The sequence below is a fragment of the Antechinus flavipes genome, chromosome 3 (assembly GCF_016432865.1).
Source record: "Antechinus flavipes isolate AdamAnt ecotype Samford, QLD, Australia chromosome 3, AdamAnt_v2, whole genome shotgun sequence".
Taxonomy (NCBI): domain Eukaryota; kingdom Metazoa; phylum Chordata; class Mammalia; order Dasyuromorphia; family Dasyuridae; genus Antechinus; species Antechinus flavipes.
In genome coordinates, this window is record NC_067400.1 from 241,671,069 (window position 1) to 241,691,517 (window position 20,449).

General features: G+C 32.9%; 1 protein-coding gene across 1 annotated transcript in view; it reads left to right on the plus strand.

The window, feature by feature from the left end:
- Positions 1–20,449, plus strand: part of TMPRSS2 (transmembrane serine protease 2) — a 103,598-nt gene that overhangs the window by 17,585 nt on the left and 65,564 nt on the right. The window contains exons 2-3 of the mRNA XM_051984767.1: positions 11,832–11,917; positions 19,790–20,009. Coding sequence (XP_051840727.1) covers positions 11,903–11,917; positions 19,790–20,009 — 235 coding nt within the window. The 5' untranslated portion in view covers positions 11,832–11,902. The remainder of the gene's footprint in view (positions 1–11,831; positions 11,918–19,789; positions 20,010–20,449) is intronic.

A 20,449-nucleotide genomic window follows, 5' to 3' on the forward strand; every position in this document is an offset into this window, starting at 1 on the left:
TGAGGAAAAATAAAATACTAAACAGAATTAAAATACAAAAAAGAATTTCCTTTCATTTTTGTAAGATTTTGAGTTCTAAAGTTTCCTCTCTCCTTCTATCTCCTTCCCCCTCCCTAAGACAGCAAGCAATTTGAGATAGGCTATACATGTACAATCATGTTACATATATATTTCATTAGTTCCCTTGAAATTCTTGACCGTTTGTTCTTCCAGATAAATTTTGTTGTTTTTTCTAGGTCATTAAAATAATTTCTTGGGAGTCTGATTGATATAGCACTAAATAAATAGATTAATTTGGGTAGTATTGTCATCTTTATTATATTAGCTCACATATATTTCTCTATCAATCATTTTGTGAAAGAAGAATCAGAACAGGGAAAAACTGAGAAAGAAAAAATAACAAAAAAACTACAAAAAAGTGAAAATAACATGTTTCAATTTGCAGTTAGACTCCATAATTCTTTCTCTGGATATGGATAGTATTTTCCATCACAAGTGTTTTGGAATTGTTTTGGATCACTGTATTGTTGAGAAAGCTAAATCTATCATAATTGATCATAACATAATGTTACTGTTACCATGTATAGTGTACAGGTTCTGCTCACTTCATTCAGTGTCATCTAAGTCTTTACAGATTTTTCTAAAATCTACCTGCTCATCATTTCTTATAGCACAATAGTATTCTATTACATTCATATACCACAACTTGTTCAGCCATTCCCCAATTGATGGGCATCTCAATTTCCTATTCTTTGCTACCACAAAAAGAGCTGTTATAAATATTTTTCTATATGTGGATTCTTATTCTTTTTTATGATCTCTTTGGGATACAGACTTAGATTAATGATATTTCTGGATCAACACACAGTTTCAAAGTCCTTTGGACAGAGTTTCAAATTGCTCTTCAGAACATGCCAATATATGATTAATCATAAATATCTTTGAGTTACTTATTTTTTTTTTAAATCTCCATACTTTTAAGAAGGCGAGAACTAGGTGATTACATCTGCTTCAACTTCCTCTTTTCCCACTGTGTTGTTCTACTTTCCCTTCTGATTCTTTTTAAGTTTCCTATATATTAAAAAAAAAAAATTAGTTCCATGTATATTTTTATCCCCTTGTATCCTTTTTACTCCCCTGAAAGTACTTTTTTTTTTTTTTTTTTTTTTTTTTTTTTTTTTTGCCTTTAGAAATCCTTTCCACTTTTTCTCATTCATCTTCTATGACTGGACTATTAGGAAGAACTTGCTTGTTTGGGGAGATATGAAAGTTTTAGGATTTGACAGATCAGTTTATGTAGAGTTAGCGTTAAAAGAAGATGATTGCCCCCTTGCTTGATTTTTTTCTTTTCTTCAGAACTAAGTCTCTGTTTCATTATAATTTATACCTCTGAGAGCCACACTGGACACATCTACCCTTCTCTAAGATCTTTGTTTATTTCTCCTATTCTTTCCTTTGAATAGCTTGGAAGAATTAGTGTTAGTTATTTCTTTCAATATTGATCAACTTCAGGCAGAAACACTAGTTTATGGAATCCCTTCAGCTGGATTGTAAATTATGAGTTTGTGAATGGGATTGAAGCTGGGTACAGAGAGTCAGGTGGTCATAGAGGTGAAAGTATTCAAATTCACAGGTTTAATTCTTAATATTTTTTGTTATGTTGTGGTTATGAGAGAATTCATTTTATCATCTTGTGGATTCAGTTATAATTACATATGTTGCATAATTTTTCCTTTTTGAGGATGTGGGATTAAAAAAGCAATTTGTGTAATTTTCTGATCATATAAAGAGCTCTCTCTCTCTCTCTCTCTCTCTCTCTTAAACTTCTTCTAGCAGTGTCATATGGGTTTGAATCATGGAAATATTAAGTGCCTACTAGGCACTGACTATGCTAAACAATGGAAATATAAGGAAAGGCAAAAGATAGTTTGTACCCTCAAGGAGCTCACAATCTAATGGGGAAAACATACACATTTTTTTTTTGTTTTTGTTTCAGTTGTTTTCAGTTGTGTCCTACTCTTTATGACCCCTTTTGGTGTTTTCTTAGCAAAGATACTAGAGTGATTTACTTTTTTTTTCATCTCATTTTACAGATGAGGAAACTGAGGCAAAGAGGGGTAAATGACTTGTCTAGAATCATATAGTAAGTGTTAGAGTCTGGATTTGAACTCAGAATGAGTCTTCCTAACTCCAAATCAGATGCTTTATCTACCTACTCAATAATATGTAAAATAGGAAATAATCAGAAAAAAAGAACTACTAGAATTAAGAGGGGCTGGGAAAGTCTTGCTGTAGAAGGTTATATTGTCCTTTGGCCTATCTTCTGGAGCCAAGAAGGGTAAATCTTAAACCTTCACAAAGGACCATGTTTCAAATATCACCTATCACATTTCATCCATATCCTTTCTTCCTTTCTCCTTCAAGTATATCTATAAAGTAGTTGATCCTCTTCCTCATTGCACTCTTAAGCTTATGTTGTTTTTCAAAAAATGTGCTCACTATTGAAAAGAATGCTCCAGATATGGTTGTTAATGTGACTATCATATCTCTAGGTTCTTTTCACATGAAATGTTGGTAAACCAAATTTCATATTTCTCTTCTCTCCTTCCTTCACTTCTTCCTTCCTTTCATTCCTCCCTCCATTCCTTCTTTCCTCTTTTCCTTATCCTGCTGTCCCTCCCTTCCTCCCTATCTCTTTCCCTCCTTCCTTCCCTCCTTTATTTCTTTCCTCTCTTTTTCCTTCCCTTCCTCTCCCTTTTCCCCTCCCTCCTTCCTCCCCCCTCCCTCCTCACTCCCTCCTTCCTTCCCTTTCTCCTTCCCTCCCTCTCTTCCTCCCTTCCTTCTTCCCTTTCTCCCTTCCTTCCTTCCTTCCTTCCTTCCTTCCTTCCCCCCAATCCTTTTCTCTCTCTTTCAAATTTGAGCTGATTAGAGGGCTTTATATTGCATTTGGATTTAACAGAATTTAGCAAACACTGATTGTAGGCCTACTATAGATACATACGTGTGTGTGTGTATATATATATATATATTTATTTATTTATATAGCACTAAGCCTAAGATGGGGGAAAAAATACATGATTATCCTAAGGAGTTTTAAAATTTATTTGGGATTATACACTCTTATATTCATATATGTGGGAATATTCTATGGTCTCTGGTATTTGGAAAGGTACTGGGTGTTCTTTAGATACTCTAACTAAAGTCCTTCATTCAAATTCACTTGAACAAGTATTTGTTAAATACCTGCTCTGTGACAAGACACTGTTCTAGATACAAGAAATAAAAACAATAGGCCTGATCTGAAACCAGCCCGTATAGATAAACAAATACAATGAACATGCAAAATTAGTTCTAAATAATATTGAAGCTTAATTGAATTTCTGATTATTCAGAGTTCAGCTTTCCCTTAGTGATTTGATTTTCTTTTGCTTTACTTGTTCTGTAGATTTGGAGTATAATTTAGATAAGGCTTCTATTTTAATATATCAGTTGAGTTTTTTTCCACATTCTTATTCCAGAAAATTCCAGGGACCACTAATCTTGTTTTATATCCCAAAGACCATGATAGTTATTCTGATTTCACTCAGTCATATTTGTCATGTCATGAGGGTATTTGCATTAAGTTCAATTATACTGAAAATTGTATTTTGAAACCTGTTTAATCCTCTTTTGATAGTTTGTAGTATTAGTTACCTTTCTGGGTTTTTTTCCCTCATAAATTTAGAAATGGAAGGGACTTCAGAGACCATATAATTTCACTTATGTCATGGACTAAGAAACTGAGGCTCAGTTGTGGAATTTGAACAAACATTCTCTGACCTTCTTTTCCCAGAAGTAGGCTTCACTTCTTTTAGTTACATTTTTCTATTAAGAAGCTTAACTAAATAGCAAGAGGAGACTTTGAATATTAATTCATCTTACCTTTTAAGAGTCCAGTAAACCTGGAAAACTGCCAATGAGATCAAATTTTTATTTCCTGAAATTTCACCCAGAGACCTGGTGAGAAACCTTAGAGCTACAGGAAGTACATTTTCATTGAATAGGGCGGGTCAATTCTAGTAACAAATGATTAAAGAGTTACAGAGGTTTTGCAACCAGTATTAACTCCAAAAATACCAGAGCTTACCCAGGTTAAAAGCAAAAAACTGTCTTTATTCACTGGGGGAAAAGAAATGTAACATGTCAGGGCTTTCTCTAGTGGGAGACATGAAAAGTGGGGCTGAACCTTGATTTATATCTTTGTTGCTAGATAATGAATCAAACAGTGTAGTGAAACTCTAACAATAGGGCAAAAGCAACAGTGAAACAAGGTTGTCTAGGGAGACAAAGTAGCAGGGATTCATGTCTGTTGGTGCTTGCCTGAGCTTGGAGATCACCAAAGCGCAAAGGATTGTTGTTAGGCCAAGCTAATAGCATAGTTTGCTTGCTGGAGCTTAGCACTTAGCATCCTGAAAACAGGATGTTTAAAAAGAAAGAGGTAGTCTTGGATCCTGACAAGAGATATTAGATTAATGAGAGCTAGCGGCTTGCTTCTTTGGCCTCGTAGGCCTGGCTTTAAAGCTATCAAACTCTTAGGTCAGGTTTCAGATTTGACGTTGCCTATGAGTCACTGAATATTTAACAAAGGAATTTTACTTTGCTCTAACATAGCAAAAATATGCTACAAGAATACAGTGGCACTTAGTTTCTATACACATAGCCTTTCTCTTCTCTATTTGGAATCATGTTTGATCAGTTAGTTTATCATGCAGTCATCAAGGTATAGTGATTTATCCACCAAGTCTGAGAGGCAAAAAGCCCAAATGCCCTGCACTTTTTATTGGCCCTAGGCAGGAAAGCTTTGTCAGGGTTCCTGGGGGAGACAGCTTTAACAGAGCAGCCATCAGAGTAACTGGGGATGTGGGGAGGAATCTGTCAGGGGAAGGGGAACTAAGTCAGGAAATCGCTATTTTATTACATACCAATTTTTAGTGGCAAGGGTCTAATAACATTCTCTGTGATTAAATGCTGCTTTATCTTTATTTAATGTATCCTTTCTATATTAGATCTAAGTAAACTTCTTTTCTGTTTTAACTGTTCAACAACATATCTGTGCTTCATTTTATCTTAGTATTGAACCTGAACTAATTGCATGCCAATAAAACACCCTTTTTATCTCGAATGCATCTATTCTCACAGTTAATAGTCCTTTTTCATATCACCTAATTCTTGATAGCAGTTAAATTTCATTAGTTAATATAGTTGCCAGCAGTGACATAACCAAATCCTAAATCCATACTGGTGGGATTATACCCTGAATGCAAAATGTAATTTATCTCAAGGCAGTGTTTGACAATCTTGGGGAATAGCATGGGATAGGGAAGGTTTGCATGTTGTAGTCTTATCAAGCTCATTTTTTTTTCTCTTTTTCTGAGGCAATGGGCTTAAGCGACTTGCCCAGGTTCACACAGCCAGGAAGTGTTAAGTGGCTGAGGTCAAATTTGAATTCGAGTCTTCTGACTTCAAGGCTGGTGCTCTATCCACTATACCAATTAGTTGCCCCTAAGCTCATTTTCTTTAGAAACTACTTCTTTCATTGCAATTTCCCATTGTGCTTCTGGCTACAATGTGAATTCATCCAACTTCTTTAGGATAGCCAACAACAGTGAGGGAATGCTGGACCTGGCCCTTTCTTCATCTTCTTCAACACTCATTAAGTTACTCTGTGTCAGTGATAACCTTCTCTTTTTCCTATTAAGAAGACTATCTGCCTATAGGAAAAAAGCTTTGACATAGGATCCCATGATCTCATATTTGACCGTTCTCTCGTCCCCATCCTCTATATTTATATCATTCTTCCTCCACTGCAGCCATGATGTAAGCTAAAATGCAGACTCTTCCCATTAATTTAGTATGCCATTTATGATGAGTGGATCTGACTCAGGCCAGTAATCTCTTTATTTTAGGTTTGATATTGAAATGGAATGAGAAAATGTTTTGGAACATGTCACTAAAATTGCATATTCTTTATCTCAACAATAGTTATATATTATATAATTATATATCTCAGAGATAAAAGAATTACAGAACCTATATATACTAAAACAAGGACAACTCTTTTTGGTGTAAAAATGAGCTGGAAACAAAATGAGTGTCAATTAATTGGGGAATGGCAGAACTAAGTTATTTGGATGTAATGGAATATTACTGTTTCATAAAAAAAGAAAGTAGGTAGAATCAGAGAAATATTGGAAAATTGTATTAACTGATATAAGATGAAATGTGTAGAACTAGGAGAACAATTTATGTAATGATTACAGTATTGTAAAGGGAAACCACTTTCAAAGACAATTCTGATTTATATAATGACCACTCATAAATCCAGAAGACTAACAATGAAGCATGCTTTTGGTAGAGAATTGATGGATCAGGACAGCTAGATGGCCGCATGGATAGAGCACCAACATTGGAGTCAGGAGGACCTGTCATAAATCCAGAAGATTAACAATGAAGCATGCTTTTGGTAGAAAGTTGATGGTGTGACCCTAATTACCTCAAAAAGAAAAAAAAGGGGAGTTGGTGGACTATGTATAGAAAAAAGACATATATTCTGAGACCACTGCGTGTACTGTTTCTCTTTATTAGCCATGGTGTTATCTACTAGAGCTAGAGAAGTGAAGTCAGAATTAAGACGTCACACATAGATTCTGTGTCCCTGGTCATAGACTATTGGGACTCTGTAATTTTAATGTCTCAGACAATTTTCCAAGATGATCATTTTCAGAGCAAGTGATGGTCTGCTTTTACTTAAGATAATGATCTCATTGAGGCAGCCAGGTAGCTCAACATATAGAATACTGGGCCTGGAGTCGGAAAGACCTCAGCTGAAACATAGCCTCACTACTGTGACACACACAGTTGTGTGTCCCTGAGCAGATACCCTTTTTTGCTTAATTGACTGGAGAAAGAAATCACTCCAGTATCTTTGCCAAGAAAATCTGGACAATATTTTCATGCTATGATCTATTAAGTGATAAAGAGTTAAAGGTGACTGAATGACTGAACAACAATAATTATATTGTCAGGAGGTGTCTATATCAGTGAAATAACAGGTCAGGTCTAAAATGTTTATTTGTTTCAAAGGATCACTTTTATTTTCTTGAAAAGGAAAGTGTTGTTGTTGTTGTTGTTTTTTTGTTTGTTTTTTGGAGGGAGGAGGGCAGGCACTGACTGTAGAGATACTGATGAAGGAAAAGAAGTAAATGATGAAAAACATTAATAAAATATTTAACAAAAATACTGAAAAAAGCTAAAGAATTTCAGAAGAGGATGAAGCAGGACCCTATTGATAAGCAATTGACATACAATTTAATATATAGTTTTTAAAAAACTGCACATGAGAGACAGTTTCATATACCAGTCTCTGTTTTTTATATATAGAATTTTCCATATTTTTTCATGCTTTTCAAGATAATATAAAAAGAATTTTAAAAAAGCTATATGATAATTTAAAGAATGTCTTTATCATAGATAAATTTGTAGTAAATGAAATGGCTGGTTCCTATATGCTTAATTGCTTATTGTGGCTTTAAAGCTGGATTGAATGGTTATGTATATGAATTTTTATCATAGTGAATGCCACATATTAATTAAAATGATAACAATTTACATTGATTGGAATTGTGTATCATGTTTTGTATATATTATCTCATTAAAGTCTTGTAATAATCCTGTATGGTAAATACCACCATTTTATAGAGAAAGAAATTGAAGCTGGGCTAATTTAGGTGACCTGCTCCTTCACATATAGCTGCCTTTCCTTAGCTCCATAAGTTACAGAGAACTATATTTTTCTTCTCATTCCCTCCCTCCCCCCCCTTCCACCTGAATATGATTTTCCATCTATGTTCCAGACTTCTCAAATCCTTGGGACAAACTATTCTCAATCCTAAAGGACTTGAAAAGGACCCTTTGCTTTTACAGAAATAAGCCATCCTGCTCATGTCCAGATACCTGCATTTTGCAGTGAGCCTCAAAGGAGGAAGACTAGCTCTTCATTCTTTCCCTGATCCCTACCTTCCAAAAGTATCTGGCTTTTTCATTTGGATATATAAATATCCTTTAGACTTTTTGTTTTAAAAAAGAAAAGCTTTCTATTTATTCATATTTTCTGTTATGTATCTTTATTTTTTTTTAACATTTTAGTTTATTATCTTTTTACATCCTTGTCTTTTAAAATTTTGAATTCCAAACTCTACCTCTATCTTACCCCTTTCTATAGCAATATATCAATTACATAAATGAAATCATACAAGACATATTTCCATATTAGCTTTATTGGAAAAAAAAGCAAGAAAAACAAAATTTTTAAAAGTATTCTCCAATTTTTCACTCAGAATTTATTAGTTCTCTTTCTGGAGATGAATAGCAGTTTTTTTTTTTTTTTTCCATTATGAGTACTTTGGGATTGTCTTATATCTTAGGTATTTTCAGAGTTGATCATCATTGCATTATTGTTACTTTGTACAATGATCACTCAGTGCTCATTTGACTTTGTATTAGTTCATATAGCTCTTACAATGTTTTTTTGAAACCTGTCCCCTGCCATATAATTTGTTATAACACAGTAGTACTCCATCACAATCATATGCTTGTTCAGCCCTTTTGCAGTTAATGAGATTCCCTTTAATTTCCAGATCTTTGCCATAACAAAAAGGAGCTGTTTTAAATATTTTTGTACATATAGATCCTTATCCTTTTTTCTTTGAACTCTTTGGGAGAGAGACCTAGTATTGGTATTGCACAAAGGGCGTGATCATTTTATATAGCCCTTTGAACATAGTTCCAAATTGTTTTTCATAATGGTTGGATCAATTCACCACTTCACCTGCAGTTAACCTATTCTCTACCCCCTTCCCCTCCCCACCCCACCATTTTTCTCTAGCATTTGTCATTTCTGATAGATGCCAGGTGATTACTCAGAATTATTTTAATTAGTAGTTCTCAAATCAATAGTTAGAGCATTTTTTTTTTCTTGAGGCAAATGGGGTTAAGTGACTTGGTCACACAACTAATAAATGTCTGAGATTATATTTGAACTCGGGTCCTCCTGACTCCAGGATTAGTGTCCTATCCACTGTACCACCTCCCTGCCCCTAGAACATTATATACATACATACATACATACATATATATATGTAAAATATTTATTCATTATTTAAATATATATTTAATGTAATATTATATATATAGCTTAAATTTCTTCTGAAAATTGCACATTTATTTTACTACTCAACTAGAGAATTGCTCATATTTTTTTAAATAACTTTTTATTGATAGAACGCATGCCAGGGTAATTTTTTACAGCATTATCCCTTGCATTCACTTCTGTTCCGATTTTTCCCCTCCCTCCCTCCACGCCTTCCCCCAGATGGCAAGCAGTCCTTTACATGTTAAATGGGTTGCAGTATATCCTAGATACAATATATGTGTGCAGAACTGAACAGTTTTCTTGTTGCACAGGGAGAATTGAATTCAGAAGGTATAAATAACCCGGGAAGAAAAACAAAAATGCAAGCAGTTTATATTCATTTCCCAGTGTTCTTTCTCTGGGTATAGCTGCTTCTATCCATCTTTGATCAATTAAGGCTCTCTTTATCAAAGAGATCCACTTCCATCAGAATACATCCTCAAACAGTATCGTTGTTGAGGTATATAATGATCTCCTGGTTCTGCTCATTTCACTCAGCATCAGTTCATGTAAGTCTCGCCAGTCCTCTCTGTATTCATCCTGCTGGTCATTCCTTACAGAATAATAATATTCCATAACATTCATATACCACAATTTACTCAACCATTCTCCAATTGATGGACATCCTTTCATTTTCCAGCTTCTAGCCACTACAAACAGGGCTGCCACAAACATTTTGGCACATACAGGTCCCTTTCCTTTCTTTAGTATCTCTTTGGGGTATAAGCCCAGTAGAAACACTGCTGGATCAAAGGGTATGCACAGTTTGATAACTTTTTGAACATAGTTCCAAATTGCTCTCCAGAATGGCTGGATGTGTTCACAATTCCACCAACAATGTATCAGTGTCCCTGTTTTCCCACATCCCTTCCAACATTCCCCATTATCTTTCCCTGTCATTCTAGCCAATCTGACAGGTATGTAGTGGTATCTCAGAGTTGTCTTAATTTGCATTTCTCTGATTAATAATGATTTGGGAATTGCTCATATTTTTAAAAAATTAACTCAGCTTTATATTTAGTAAATATTTGAGAAATGAAACCTTCATCAGAGAAACTTGCTGTAAAATTTTTTGATACTACACAATTTTCTATATTTTGACATAATGAATTTTCTCTGATTATCTCCTTTAATTAGGCTTATTTTTACTTTTGTCTGAGATCATACCCTTGATTTTTTTTTTTTTAACTACAGCCAAAGCCTAGTAGATTTTGCATCAGACCTTTGTGTTAACTTTGTATAGATGTGTGTGTGTGTGTGTGTGTGTGTGTGTGTGTGTGTGTGTGTGTTTGGTTTGGTTTCAAATTTAATTTTTCCTCTACTTCTCATCTCTTTCTTTTCCTATTCCAAGACTTTTTGTCAAGTTTATGTCCAATTAGTATTTTTCTTTGAGTCTTTTTTTGACAGCTTTTTTTTTTTTTTTTTTTTTTTTTTGATTTTTGTCTTCTGATTTTATGTCTTGGTTTTCCCTGACACCACAGAAGTTGTTTCCAAAACAATTTAAATTTTCTTCTTCTTTTCCCAAGGTATTTGACTTCATACTTTATATTCAAATTGAACTTTGCTCTCCTATGGTTGGAGAGTCACTGTCTTTTAAACTTCAGGCTTTTCCATGCTGCTGTTTTTGGAGTATTTAAGGGATTCTGCAAGTTTATCTCCCAAGTGGTATGATCCTAGGAAAAATGTGGTCCTAATTGCTGTCTTTACCCAGGAAAGGCCCTTATCTACTGTAGCCACAGTGATAGTGTTCCTCTACTTTGGAACTGTGATCAGGGGCCCTGCCCCTTTTGACTCAATACTAGCTCTCCTTTCCACCCTGGAATTGTGATTCAGAACTGTGTACAATAGAGTTGCCAATCAATGCCAGCTATACCTGTGACAGCAAAGGGTCTGCTGTAATCTCTTTCTAGACTATTTTCTGACTCGCTTAGATCCATTTCTGGTCTGAGAGCTCCTGAAGCTATTGCTTCTGTAGGTATGGAGTACAGACAGGCCTCCACTATGGTGATAGAGACTTCTGACCTTTTAAGTTTTCTTAGGCTATAAAAATATCTTACCTCAACTTTTTATTACCTCTCCAAAATTTTATTTGAGGAATTATTTTAATGTTTGGAGGGTGATTAGTTATCTTAAAAAAAAAAAAAAAAAAAAAAACCTTACTGTTTTTAGTTGTATAGGTTGTTTGAATCTCCAGAAATGGATAAACAAGACAGGTGTGATGGAAAGAAGCCTGACCTTGGAATGGGGAGAATTTGGTTGTAGTCACAAACTACGCAGTCAACTCAGTGTATGACCATAAGCAAGATGCTTTGGAGTTCAATTTCTTTATGTGATAGTTGATGATATTGGACATTTAACATCTTTTCTGGCTCCAAAATTCTGTGGGAGGAGATGAATTTCTGTTATTGGGGGTAAAGGGAGGAACAGGAAAATGAAGAGGATTAATATCATGTTGTCATGGTAGGCATTTTTTCTTCTTCCCAATTTAAATAAGTTAATGAAATGATTACAATTACCTTTGCAGATAATATTAGAAATAATCAGATAATTTCAGAAGAACAACTGTTACAAAATAATACATTCCTTTTATTTATTCTTCTAGGTCATTAGGAATTCTTCAAATACTTCAGATTACCTTCAAATACTTCAGATGCTGTTGCTGTTAAAGCCAAAATGGCTTTAAATTCAGTAAGTTAATTATTATCTTTTAAACTATTTGTTCTTTAACTGCTTCTGTCAATTTCATTGGTAACATGGTCCATGGTTTTAAAATCTATTATTTGAACAATGAACAAAGTTATATAAATTTTCTAATTTTCCCAGTAATTTTCCACTTTAGAGGTGAGTCTAAGGACCAGCTTCAGAATGACCTATTTTCTTAGACTTATGAAGTGATGATGCCTAAGGGAATGATCTATGATACAATATTCTGGTATCCATTGCATACATTTCCATCATATTACCATTCTCTCTCTCTCTCTCTCTCTTTTGGCATGCAGAGATTAGAGAAGGAAGATGGGGGAAAAAGAAGGAAAAGTAGAAAGAAGGATGGTGAAAAAAAGAATGGCCATGAGAAATAGGAAAGTGTGTGTGTGTGATTTGACTTCATTTATGTATAAAAGAAGAAAGAAAACTAAGAACCTGTTCCATAGTCATGCGATTTCTTCCTTATTGAACTGGGAGATACTGGCTTTTATTTCCAAAATTTCCTCTTCTAGATATAGAATTACTGATCCCAACTCTCCAGTCTCTTTTATTTACATACCTGGGAACAATAATCTTTATAGATGTTTTTCTCTTTTAAATCTAGAAATATATCTTGCTGTTTAATAGGATGTGTACCTCTTTCCATTGTTTTTTCCTCACTATATTTTAAATTTTAAATCATCTTATTTTTGATAACCCTATAGCTGTCAGATTGATTTCTTTTTAATATGATTGAATTTCTTTTTTAATAATTTGATTTCTCAAATGGTTTCAATGTAGGTTAAAAAATGTTTACAAGCTTTTAAAAAAAATTGTCTTTGTTCCTTTTTGGGCCTACCATGACAACATTAAGATTAAGAATTATATATAGGGTTCCCTTTTTTTTTGGTTTACTGTTATACTCTTTGGATTGTAGAGACTATAGAGAGATATATTGATGAGGAAGTGGCAGTTAATACTAGTCAGACAATATTTGCTTATTCATTTAATAGGAATGTTTCTTTGGAGATAACAGTGTAAATACTGTTTTAATTATTAAACTGCCATGGCATGTGGGCATGACCTGCTTTTTAGAGTGCATGATAAAAAAAATGCATAATCATGATAGTTAAAATTTATATACAATTTTAAAATGCAAAACATTTTACTTATCTCATTTGATCTTCATAACAATTGTGTGAAATGGGTACTCTTAGGGTACTAAACTGTTTTGTATATAACACCCCCATTTTGTATATAATATCATGACATGTGACATTTGTTGTATATGTGACATTTGTTGAAAGTTTATAAAATTTGCATGCAATTTAATTTTACTAATGGAATGATCATGCTTATCAATATTTGAATTTTAAAATGACAGGCATTAACAAAAATATAGAAGGTATGTAATAAAAATTCATAATTCATTTTTATGACAAATATATTTATGTAAAGGTTTGGAAATATACTATGTGTAAAGCATTTTCATCCTGGTATATTAAATGATTTTTATGGTATTTTTTTTTGTCCAGTTTTCTCCATGTTTATATGTGTACAGCTTTTTAGTTGTGATTGTTCAGTGAGAGATACTTCTCTCTAATAGAAGTTAGGCTTCTGTCACACCCTACCACAAACACTAATATGAATAGTAAAATGTGAGAAAATGTCTTTTAAAAAGAAAATAGAAACAAGAAAACAACATACCTAAAATAGATAAAGTACTAGTGATAATGCAGATGAGGAAAAAAAAGTAACAAATTTTCCTCTAAGAATGTTTTAAATGACCTATTTTCTTAGACTTATGAAGTGATGATGCCTAAGGGAATGATCTATGATACAATATTCTGGTATCCATTGCATACATTTCCATCATATTACCATTCTCTCTCTCTCTCTCTCTCTTTTGGCATGCAGAGATTAGAGAAGGAAGATGGGGGAAAAAGAAGGAAAAGTAGAAAGAAGGATGGTGAAAAAAAGAATGGCCATGAGAAATAGGAAAGTGTGTGTGTGTGATTTGACTTCATTTATGTATAAAAGAAGAAAGAAAACTAAGAACCTGTTCCATAGTCATGCGATTTCTTCCTTATTGAACTGGGAGATACTGGCTTTTATTTCCAAAATTTCCTCTTCTAGATATAGAATTACTGATCCCAACTCTCCAGTCTCTTTTATTTACATACCTGGGAACAATAATCTTTATAGATGTTTTTCTCTTTTAAATCTAGAAATATATCTTGCTGTTTAATAGGATGTGTACCTCTTTCCATTGTTTTTTCCTCACTATATTTTAAATTTTAAATCATCTTATTTTTGATAACCCTATAGCTGTCAGATTGATTTCTTTTTAATATGATTGAATTTCTTTTTTAATAATTTGATTTCTCAAATGGTTTCAATGTAGGTTAAAAAATGTTTACAAGCTTTTAAAAAAAATTGTCTTTGTTCCTTTTTGGGCCTACCATGACAACATTAAGATTAAGAATTATATATAGGGTTCCCTTTTTTTTTGGTTTACTGTTATACTCTTTGGATTGTAGAGACTATAGAGAGATATATTGATGAGGAAGTGGCAGAGTAGTTAATACTAGTCAGACAATATTTGCTTATTCATTTAATAGGAATGTTTCTTTGGAGATAACAGTGTAAATACTGTTTTAATTATTAAGCTGCCATGGCATGTGGGCATGACCTGCTTTTTAGAGTGCATGATAAAAAAAATGCATAATCATGATAGTTAAAATTTATATACAATTTTAAAATGCAAAACATTTTACTTATCTCATTTGCTCTTCATAACAATTGTGTGAAATGGGTACTCTTAGGGTACTAAACTGTTTTGTATATAACACCCCCATTTTGTATATAATATCATGACATGTGACATTTGTTGTATATGTGACATTTGTTGAAAGTTTATAAAATTTGCATGCAATTTAATTTTACTAATGGAATGATCATGCTTATCAATATTTGAATTTTAAAATGACAGGCATTAACAAAAATATAGAAGGTATGTAATAAAAATTCATAATTCATTTTTATGACAAATATATTTATGTAAAGGTTTGGAAATATACTATGTGTAAAGCATTTTCATCCTGGTATATTAAATAATTTTTATGGTATTTTTTTTGTCCAGTTTTCTCCATGTTTATATGTGTACAGCTTTTTAGTTGTGATTGTTCAGTGAGAGATACTTCTCTCTAATAGAAGTTAGGCTTCTGTCACACCCTACCACAAACACTAATATGAATAGTAAAATGTGAGAAAATGTCTTTTAAAAAGAAAATAGAAACAAGAAAACAACATACCTAAAATAGATAAAGTACTAGTGATAATGCAGATGAGGAAAAAAAAGTAACAAATTTTCCTCTAAGAATGTTTTAAATGATGTATTTTTAAAAAAAAAATTAAGGAAGAATTAACATTGGTATAAGAAAGAATGAAATTTTCAAATTAAGTTAACTTATTCTCTGATGCTTTGTGCATTCAATGAAAAGGTGAGAAAAGGTGAGGATATTGGGAAATATATGAAAAGGGATGGTTCAAGAGAAAGAAACAAGAGAGCTTGAAGATTCTATATCATTCAGAAAGAAGCTCCATAATATTATGAAGCTCTTAATTTAAAAATATTGTTAGGATATCACAGTAAAATTGACCATCTTTAAATAGGAAAAAAAAAATAATGGAAGTGGAATTGTTCCTGGGTCAACTGTTTGAACAGTCATATCATTTCCTCATTGGAATAGAATATAGAATTTATAATAAACATGAAAGCATCATAATGGGAAAAAAGAAATGGCACAAAATTAGTATTTATTACAGAACAATGTGCTCTTGAAAAATGGAAAAATTGGAATCAGGAAACAGAAGAAATAGCATCACTGACAATAATTTCATGGAGATGTTAAACCAATGCAAAATAATTTCTACAGTAAGTTGCAAATGCCTTAGGAAATATTTGACTCAGTTGTCAAATAGAAACCATGTAAAAGCAACAACAGGTGAGAGTGTATACTTGTATGTAAAGTCTTACCAAAAAAAAAAAAAAAAGAATGATCGATTATCTGACTTAAACCAGAGAGAAGCATTGGAAGGTAAAATCAGTTTCTCTTTCTTCCTCCCTGTAAGCTCCTCCACTCAAAAAAGCTAGTCAAGATATTTAAGGAAATTATCCCAAGGGTTTTCAAGGATAAAAACAGATTAAGGATTACAAAAAGAAGAAAAATGAAAAGCATCTGCAAAAATTATATTAAACAATACAATTTAAAAAGAAACCCAACATACACATATACTCATTTGAAACCTATCATATATATATATATATATATGTCATCTCTTGCTGCAGCTGATATTATTGTGCATGGAGGGACTGAATATAAATTAGGAAGAATGATTAAATGATTTGAAAGTAGAGGAAGATACTAAAGATATGGAGGCGAGACATTCTTGATACAAAAAAAGGTGACTGAGAAAATAACAACCTCTACGACTACTGCCCCAGCTATAATAACAAAAAATGATGAGTACCAGAATCTATACACAGATTGAGAATATCTTTAATGAAGTTATCACTTCATTGAAGCAATTTTTTTTAATTGCCTAGAAAATAAGAACAGGAAAATTAAGCAAAAAGGAATCTGAAGAGTATAGTTCAAGAAATTATTAAAGAATACCTCATATAAACAACAGAAAACAAATAGATTATTTCTTGGTTCCTTGACACATTATAATTTTATTCCACTTGTTATAATTAGTAGTCAGGGAAAAATGTACACCCAGAGCCTGAAGATAAAAATTACTTATTAGGTAATTAGGATTGTGGTGGATTTTTCAAGGTAAATAAAGGCATGATTGATGGTTTATGAATATAAAACTTTCTACCCAGAAAACTTCAATTTTCTTAAAGAATGAAAACTGTATATGTTTATAATATGATCAGAATTGCTTAAATTTCCCTCATGTGAACAAAAGCAGCCACTGATTGCTGCATTAGAATCTATCTATCTTAAGTCTGTCCTCATCCCCAATTTATTCTCTATTCAGCCACTAAAGTGATTTTCTTAAAACACATTCTGATTACAGCAATCCTGGCCTCTAACACCTTTTCTTCTCAATAAACTCCAGTGCTTCTTATTAATTCCAGGAGCATACAAAATGCTGTCTGGCATTTAAAATTTTTCATATGCCAGCTCCTTTCTACCTTTCCAAACTTCTTACACTTTACTCCCCACTCCTATTCTTTAGTCAAATGATACTGGTCTCTATGTTTCACAAAGATACTCCATATCTCTGCTCCAGGCATTTTCTCTAGCTATCCTCTACGCTTGTAATGTTCACCTTCTCCCTGACTACTGAGCTCCCTGGCTTCCTTTAAGTTTTGAATAAAATTCTACCCTCTACAAGAAGACTTTTTTAACCCCTCTTAATTCTAGTGCTTTCCCTTTATAAATTATTTCCCATTCTGTATATTGATTGTTTTGTAAATATTTGTTTCATGTTGATTGTATTTATATTGATATATAATTATATTTAGAGAATAATGATTTATAATCATTATAGTTAGATTAGAAATTCATTGAAGGCAGTAACTGTCTTTTGCCTCTATTTGTTTCCCCATTGCTTAGCACAGTGCCTGGCACAATAAAGACACTTAACAAATGTTTATTGAACTGAATTTTAATGATGTTATAAATTATCATAACATGAGAGTATTAATTAAATAAGATCTAATACTTCTGGGAAATGTTTATGTTTGTAAATCTTATGTCTTAGAGGATGACAGGCAAAATGGGATAGAAGAAAGAAGGAAATTGCATGGTGCATTAAAAAGAATGCTGGATTTGAAGTGAAAAAACTGAGTTTCATTCTTGGCTTTTCTTACTATCTAATTATTCTTGGGCAAGTTACAGAAAAAGCTAGGATTCTATTTATTGGCATGTTGGCAAAGAAGAGTTCAGATGATGAGAGTCAATTGTATAATTGCTCTGATGGATTGTACAATTAATACTCCTTTTTTTAAATAGAAAAAGGACAAAAGCCCAATTAGATATTAACAAACATTTATTAAGCATTTATGCTTATTGATTGACTAACTATGAAGCATTTTTCAAGTTCTGGGGATACTGGAAAACAAAAACAAAAAGCAAAAAAGTAGCCCTTCCTCATAGAGACTTACATTTTAATGAGACATCTTTCATTATATATGAAAATCTCTCATTTATATACTTAAGTACATACATGACAAATGCAAAGCTAGATGGAAGGTACCTTTAGAGGAGAAAGTATTGGTACTTGTTTGTTTCTGCCTTCTGAGATAATAAGAAGGATAAAATTAGGGGACAGACATCTGGTGGCTTAGTACATAGAATCCTGGACCTGGATTCAGAAAAACCTGAATTCAAATTCAGCATTAGATACTCCCTAACTGTGACCCTAAGCAAGTCATTTAACCTCTTCCTGACAAAAGGATCCAGGGGAGGAGGAAAGCCAAACCACTTCAATATCTTTACCAAGAAAATCCCATGGACTTACATGGTTCATAGGATCACTGAATCAGATATGAATAAATGACAGAACAAGAGCAAATTTCAGGGAGATATGAGATGAGGAAGATTCTTGGAAGATTGGTTTTTTGGTTTTGTTTTTAGGTGCTGGGGATATAAAGAGAAAAGGCAAATAAATAGTCTTAAAAAGAAGCTTACCTTTCCCTGTGGTATACAACATGGATGCAGACAAGTAAATAAGGTAGTCTGAGGTGGTAGAGAATTCTATCAATGATGAGAATTATTTCTTAAACTATTAATGCTTTAATTCTGTCTTCCTTCTTTACCTTTTCTAATCCCTTCTTCACTCTATGACCAAAATAGTATTTTAAAAGCAGATACTTTATTGTTCCCCTGTTTAAGAATTTCCTTAACCTAATTATTAAGGACCGTCACAATCTTGCTAAAAAGATATCTACTCGTTCCTTTCCCCCCTCATTTCATAATTTCAGCCAAAATGGATTATTATCTTGACAATTTATTTCCTAGCTCAGCATCTTTACAAATCTAGCAGTACAATCCTATCTCATCTCTGTCTCTAACAATCCATAGCTTTTTTCAAGAATTGGTTTAGATAGATTCCACTTCATCATTGGTAAAGATTTTCTTAACTCCTCCTCCTCCCTGCCCCTGCCCTGAATGTTATCTCCCTTTTTGTCTAAAGTATTTATTTGAATCTCTTTTGACTGTTTAACTTTGTTTTATGCTTTTTCCTATATACATCTTGTATACAGATAATTAAGCAAATTCAGAAGTGTCATTTTAAATCCTTTTATCACTTGATTCTTGTCCTTCCTCTTTATCCTCCTTTTCTTCTTCCTCTTCCTCTGGAATTATCTCTCCTAGTATAGATTGGTATACACTTTATAATTCATATTCTTCTAAGAATTACTTGGGACATGGAAAAATTATTTACCCAGAATCAAACCATTATTATAAATTAAAAGAGGGACACGCAGGTAGATTTTCCTGTGTCCATTCCAATTGTCTATCCAGTATGCCAAGTGGTCTTTCTTATTTACCACTTAGTAGGTACTTAACAAATGTTAGAATGAATATCATTTCTTAGACATGGGAGATAAGTGGCTAAATGCCTTCTTGAAAGTTTGGTGAAATCAAATCATTATCAGCTCATTTTCCTATTTCTTCTTAACTTTGATTACATTGATCTATTACCCTAATTAACATGAAAGATTCTGGTTAATTCAATTTTACTATATAAGATGTATGTTGCTTTTTTTGTTTTGTTAGAATTGAATGTGGTTTTTTTTAATTGTGTAGGACAATTAAGGAATTTGCATTTTTTTCTCCCTTCTCAATTATTTAGGGGCCACCAGCATTTGGACCATACTATGAAAACCATGGTTATCAACTGGAAAACTATCCTCCAGGACATCTTGTGAATACTAATGCTTATGTACCTTATCCAGCTCCATATTGTGCTTCAGCAGTGCCACAATACATTCCAAGAGTTATTACTGATACTTCAACACCACCAGCTGTCCATTTACAACCAAAATCTTCATCTGGGATAGTATTTACTTCAAGTATGATCCATTTTACATTTTTTTTTTACCTTAAATAAACATGCCATAGTCTTACTCTATTCATTAAACCTTCTCTTATTATTTTTCCCCAGAATAAATCTTTTATATAACTCACATGGTTTTTCCTGCTTCAAATCTTTGTTCATGCTATTTCTATTGAGTTTTCAAAACCTATGTACTCTGCAAGACCCAGATTAAATCTCATTCCCCTCCTCCCCATAGACCTTCTTGACCTTCCTCACAGTGACCTCCCTCAAAGCTAAACTTCATAGCATTTATTTTCTAATACTATCAAATATTATTTCATTCCTACTTATATTTTCTCAGATGTGTATGTCTTATCTCTCATAGCATTGTTAGCCTAGAAAGCAAGGGCTGTCTTTTACTTTTACTTGATATTTTCCTTCTCTCCCTCCCCCTCCCAACACAGTGTTATGTAT